This window comes from Bidens hawaiensis, unplaced genomic scaffold (genome assembly GCF_021521415.1).
Source record: "Bidens hawaiensis isolate Kalapana, Puna unplaced genomic scaffold, B.hawaiensis_p1.1 tig00011610_1, whole genome shotgun sequence".
Classification (NCBI taxonomy): Eukaryota; Viridiplantae; Streptophyta; class Magnoliopsida; order Asterales; family Asteraceae; genus Bidens; species Bidens hawaiensis.
Window position 1 is genome coordinate 62,958 of NW_027491906.1, and position 7,053 is coordinate 70,010.

The 7,053-nt window shown below is 33.5% G+C and overlaps 1 protein-coding gene across 1 annotated transcript; it reads left to right on the forward strand.

The window, feature by feature from the left end:
* Positions 1 to 375: 375 nt before the first annotated feature.
* On the forward strand, positions 376 to 924 carry LOC143538356 (uncharacterized). The gene has a single exon (XM_077031933.1). The coding sequence runs from the start codon at positions 376 to 378 to the stop codon at positions 922 to 924; it is 549 nt and encodes a 182-aa protein (XP_076888048.1).
* The last annotated feature ends 6,129 nt before the right edge of the window (positions 925 to 7,053 follow it).

Genomic DNA, 7,053 nt, shown 5'->3' on the forward strand with positions numbered 1-7,053 from the left:
AAACTATAATCTTTGAAATAAAGTTCAAAAATCATGAAAACAAGATATCCCCCCCCCCCCCCTACCTAGCCTAAAGATCAACCTAAACACGACCTCTTTTAATTTAACAAGTACACTCTTCGTCCAAAACTAAATTGCACCCATTAAACTCAAACATGTAAATTTCAAGCATACACAACCTTACCAATTAGCCCACAGGTTAACCCACCGAACCTAGCTACGGATCACTGGCGCGGTGTTTAACCAGCTGGCGTTAATCCCAAATACACCCCTAATAAAACATTTAATTACACTTCTGCCACTATTTTCCAATCTTGTATATAAACGCTGCCGTCTGTTACGCAAAGTTTGCCAAACTGAAAACCTAACATCCTAATGATCTCGCCGGAGAGAAATAAGTCCGCCGGTTCATCCACTTTCCAACGATCAATTTCACCAACCAGAGTCACCATCCGCAGCGGCGGTTACGTCACGTCATCTCCGTCACCGTCGATTCGGTTCTCAATCGATCACCGTCACAAGTCTCCGAACCCTTCAGTTTCATCGCCGAATATTAATCGAGCCGGCAAGTATTACAACAAACCGAAGGCGTGGAGTCACGGATCGAAGAAGACGTGTATGTGTTCGCCGACCACGCATCCTGGATCGTTCCGGTGTAGTTTGCATAAGAAGTTGAATGCACGGAGTAATAATAATAATAATAATGGAAGTTATGATAATACGGCGTCGTATCAGTCTCATAGGTTGTACGCTCGGAGATCTGCAATGACGAATTCGCTGGTGAGGATTGGGACGGTGGAAGGTGATATGGTGAAACGAGCGTTGGCGGCGTTGATTCGGCCGTCGTCGCACCAGCAGCGTCGCCGGAGTGATTTCCGGCCGAGGCCTAGCCGGCTTTCTGTTATGTCGAAAGCCGACGATTGATTGATTCGTTGGTTGATATTGTCATCGTTGGATGTACAGTTGGAACCAGTTTTGTAAACGGTTATGATTTTTTTTTAAATGTATTTTTTTGTTTTTTTATTAAAGAAACAAAAGTCAAAACCCTTGGCAGAGTTGTAGAAATTGCTAGACATCAGTCGGATGGTGGGGTAAATGCTAGCGATTAATCGGATTGGAATTTATATGTAAATATTCAAATATACATATAAATTCCAAATTTTATGTATCAAAACTTTTAATTGTGATCGATTTTGAACAAGTGCGGTTTAATCAACAAGTCAGTGGGGGTAGCGACTAAAGATTAAACGGAGTAGTTAGGATTTTTACAACACTGACTCTATGTTGATCAATCATATATACCTTTTACGGGTTTACTTGGTTCTTGACTTTGTGTATATGTAGAATTGTAGATATAACTCACATTGTTACACACCCAATTTAAGTTTAAAACAAGTATAAGTAGTTATACAGTTCTCGTAAATGAATTTTATCATATGGTTGTTAGATACACAAACTGAATCACAAACTCTTAAGGAATTCACATTTTCACTTTGGATGTCGTATTTCACTTCGTTTGGAGTCGTATCATTAGTTATGTTTTGTTTTTTTAGAAACTAAATTGTGCATCCCTTAACTGAATGTCCAAACTGTAATTATCATGCATCCTGGAATTATCACAAAGTCTTTGGCCTAGCAACATCTTGAGTTGCAGAAGATTTTATCTTTTTAAGGAATTTTAGGTTCGAGTCTCGTAATATTTGAAAAATGTGTAATTTTAAAGCACTCTATTAAGGAGTGTGTAGGTTAATGTTAAATAAATTAGGCTATTTTTAAGGATACAAATATTTTCTTGAAGTTGATTGAGCACAACCAGAAACTATTTCATGCACCACAATTAAACTAGTGTATCAAAAACACACAGAATGTCACATCATATTCGTTACTTGGTTTGAATATTTCAAGTAAGTCTGTGACCACAATTTCTTAAAAGATTCTATAAACTGGTATGAACCCATTGTGTTTGCAAGACATGTTGAGTTGTTGACCATTAATTACAAGACATGTGGCTGGGGGTCCTTGTCTCGTGGCAGGTATCTGGCCATACTCCATATACCTCACACACTTCGGTCTGCCCAATTATTTTTCAACACGCTTAGCTTTTTTTTTGGACCACCATTTAGCTTCAACTAGGGCCGTAAACGAACACGAACAAGGCCTTGTTCATGTTTGTTCGTTAAGAAAATAATGTGTTAGAGAACGGAACACGAACACTTACCGAACGAGATTTTATGTTCGTGTTCGTTCATTAAGGAAATTAATGTGTTCACAAACGGTTCACGAACACAAATAAATCAGCAGAGCCTAGAGATTGAGGCCGATGTATTCATCAATGTGAATAATGAAAGCCTGTAAACGAATCGAATGAACACGAATAAGGGCATGTTCATGTTCGTTCATTTAACTTTAAAAAAACACAGACACTTAATCAAACAAATATTTATGTTCATGTTCGTTTATTTAAAAATGGACATTTGTGTTCGTTTGTTTAAAATCTAAACGAACATAACTGAACAAAGATAAACGAACATGTATGAACAAATGTAAATGAACATAAATATAAAGGAACTTAAATGAAAACACTTAAATGAACACAATTTAACAAATATAAAATCTTTAAGAATATGACTTATCCAGATAATATTTAATTATTTTCTATTAATACATAAACGAACATAAATAAACAGACATAAACGAACATAAACAAACGTTCATGAACATAAATGAACGAACGGAACATGTGTTCATGTTCGTTTGTTTAATTAAACGAACACAAATTTTTTGATCATGTTCGTTCGTTTATTAAATAAACGAACATAAACGAACTTCCCGTCGAACGGTTCACGAATGTTCACCGAACGTTCGGTTCATTTACAGGCCTAGCTTCAACATCTTTTCTTCTTCTATCTTTCTACTACTTCACACTTTTAACAGGTTCATCTTTTTCTTAAAATGAAAGATATTTATAATAAATGATTTTTTTATGGTAAGTCTAGATTATGATTATTTCAATAAATTGCATTCATGATCTTTACTATTTCACTTAAGGCATCCACAACGAAGTGTTCTTGACAAGTCGTGGTCGTTCCGTCAATATTGACGAGAGAGGGGGGGGGGGGGGCATTTATCTGTACGTCCGTGAGAATTGTGAGAGGAGAGAATGATAAGAAATGCGTAAGGATACCGTTTACAAATTCATATTAGGATAATTAAAAACAATTACAATTGTCGTAAGGAGAACACGAAAAGCATGCGGAAGCTGACCTTGAGACATATGTTTGACATAGTTCTCTTAAAACATGTCTCTCCCGCTCATGAAAACGTTTCCCAGCTTTCAACAAAAAAAAAAAAAAAAAAAACTTGTACAACTAAGTACTAGACAGATCATCAAGATTGAAATTTACCATAAAAAGAAATGTTATGTGCTTGATTATTCTTAATGATATACACATGTACTCTCTTAGTTTTGTAGTCGAAAACAATTAGAAACTCTCACCATTTAATTAGGTGTTATATTATAATAAATGTCTTAAATGAAAATAAACTCAATGCAAGATGCGTCATTAAAATGCCACATCGCTTCCATCACCTGCGCAACGTGTGTGTGTGTGTTCAAGTTAGGGTGTGAACCTTTGGGATCCCACTTCTGTCGCTTTCTAAGAAACAATATCCAAGTAGTGTTCTTGCTTATAAACCACTTTAAGAGTCTAAGGTCTTGTTTTGTATTGGGACAAGAAGGGGGTCGTCTCCGAGAGCCCCTTAAAATTTTGGGGTCTAGGACGAGTAAAAAAAAAGAGGCCTCTAAAATCGCATTCTCAATTATGTAATGGATAATTTTGCAATATCTAACTATACTATTAAAGTAACACAAGTTGTTCACATGACATTTAATTAGGCACTCCATATAGAATGCCAAGTAGATGTCATGTCACTATTTCTTATTATATTATGACCCATGACCCGTTTTCCTGTTATAACCCATGATCCGTAAGGCCTTATAAAATTTTAAAAAATAAATTATTTGGTGATACAGCGTCGAAACCAAGACTATTTTAAAAAATAAATCATGTTTCAAACAAAATGTGATTACCAACTCTACTAAAATGGTAATTATGTTTGATTTCTTAACTTAAAATATATAAATGTGATTTCTCTTCAAGTATAAAACCAATATTATATTTAATTATTGACATTTCCATAATTCACAATATCACATTATCTTCTCATATCTCTTTAACAAATCCATTTAAGGTTGTTCATCGTTTCTCTCGTTATATTAAAATATAATATATTTTTTTATTTTCTTTTACAACAAAACCTTAGTCTTTGTAAATTTAGTTTTTAAATATGTGACAACATTTTGTTATAAATATCATTTGTATACACACAATATTTAATATAACAATATCGGTTATGAATATTTTATTTTAAATAAATCAAACATCAAGATTTGGTCTTCAACTTAAAATTATAGTGCATAATATATCAAAAACTTAACAGAAAAAGTTATAAATAAAAATTATTATATGAAATATTTGAATTTACGTATTACATATAATTTTTTTTTATTTTTATTATATTTTTCACCCGTGTGGAACACAGGCTCTAACCTAGTTACCAATAAGGTTGTCTTTCAAAAGCACAAAACTAACAAATAATAATAAAATGTTACTAAGATGACATATATATAAAATGAAAGTTTTTTTTTTTTCTATTAAAAAAAAGAACACTAATTGTGGGAATAGAACCCATGACCTTTGTTTCCATAATCTATAATACTTTTTATTCAATCAGAGGGTCATTTTGTTGGGTTTTCTGTTAAATCAAAATTATATGTAAAATATAAATTTTATATTTTAACAATTATAGGCCTTTTAGGAGAGTTGGACTCACCCTACCCTTGGGCCGGGCCTGGGGACAAGTTCTCACTCTTTCTGCCTATTCCTAATTTTCGCATGATTCATTGTTTCAAACAAACAACGTCAAGCGTTGGCCTTTCATTACTTTCAGTGGCGAAGCTTGGGCTTTGTCATAGGGGTGACCGAAGTCACGGACCCTAAAATTTTCTGGTCGACGATTCGGTTCGGGTCGGTGATTCGGTTCGGGTCGGATCAAACAATATGACATCTAGATATCTTCTTTTGTTTTTTCATTCATTCAAACGATTGTTCTTACAATAAAAAAAACTAGATAATTTTTTAACCAACAAAGGCCTAAAATATTCATAAAATGCGAGTGGAATGGTGAGTACCTAAAATAAGAATTACAAAGCAGCTCGACGACATTTAAGACCTTTGAATTACTCAATTATGGATTCCGAATCAAATGTTTCAGCAATTTCTTTTTCTATGTAAACCACCAAGCTATTCGCGAGGTACTCTTCTGACATCTTACCTAATTAAGAAATCTTACCTAGTTAAGAAGATTCAATAGGGTGAATTAAACTAAAATTTCACCATACAATACCAATTACAAGCGTAGTTGATCAATTTCCCCAAATCCCCAATTCTATAATTACGAACTCTAATTTTATAACTTTGAGCATTAATCAATATATATGCAATACAATGCTTAACAATACACAAAGATGAATTATTACCTTGCTGACAGGGCTGAGCAATGGGCGGTAGGCGGTGGATGGCGGATAGCAATGGCTGAGGTCTCCGGTGGGAACAGGGGGCTCAAGTGAAGTGAGGTAACATGTTTATTAGTTTTCAAAATCTAAACCCTAATCAAACCCTGTTTTTTTATGTTGTTGTTTAAACAAGTTTTTATTTTTACAAATAGCCCCTCCAATTTGTGTTTTATATAAAGTTTTTTACTATTCGACTACTATTTTGTAACTTTTGTTTATAAAAATTGCGAGGTTTATAAAAAAAATCAAACGATGGGGTATTATATATATCAAAAAATCAGTGGTGATAGTAGCTTTTTGGAAAAATACATTGGGGTGACCGTGCTTAATACATATAAAAATTTTCAGAAAAAATCATGAAATTTACCCTACTAACCGAAAAAACAGCAGTGGCCGAGGCCACCCCGTCCCAAAAAGCTTCGCCCATGAGTTCGTTGCAAACATATCGCATAGTAGAACACAGAAAAATAATAATATTATATTAATCGTAATTATTACCTGAGACAAATTAAATAAATGAAGTAAAAAAAAAAGAAAAACATATAAAGCATTAAGTCAGTGTGCAAGATAACTGAGAGTCACATACAATTCTAGGCCTGTAAACGAACCGAATGTTCGGTGAACTATCGTGAACCGTTCGGCGGGAAGTTCGTTTATGTTCGTTTATTTAATAAACGAACGAACATGAACAAAAAATTTGTGTTCATTTAATTAAATGAACGAACATGAATACATGTTCCGTTCGCTCATTTATGTTCATGAACGTTCGTTTATGTCTGTTTATTTATGTTCATGTATGTATTAATATTAATAGAAAATAATTAAATATTATCTGGATAAATCATCTGCTTAAATGTTTTATATTTGTTAGTTTGTGTTCATTTAAGTCTTTTCATTTAAGTTCGTTTATATTTATGTTCATTTACGCTTGCTCATACATGTTCGTTTATCTTTGTTCAATTATGTTAGTTTAGATTTTAAACAAACAAATACAAATGTCCATTTTTAAATAAACGAACATAAACATAAATATTTGTTCGATTAAGTGTCCATGTTCTTTTAAAATTAAATAAACGAACACGAACATGCCCTTGTTCGTGTTCATTCGATTCGTTTACAGGCTTTCATTATTCACATTGGTGAATAATTTGGTCTCAATCTCTAGGCTCTGCCGATTTTATTTGTGTTCGTTTGTGTTCATAAACCGTTCGTGAACACATTAATTTCCTTAATGAACGAACACGAACAAAAAATCTCGTTCGGTAAGTGTTCATGAACCATTCGTGAACACATTATTTACTTAACGAACGAACATGAACAAGGCCTTGTTCGTGTTTATTCGATTCGTTTACAGCCTTATACAATTCTATAACTTAACTGAATGCTACTAGTAGCTCTAAAGAGGTAAAATAATTAAA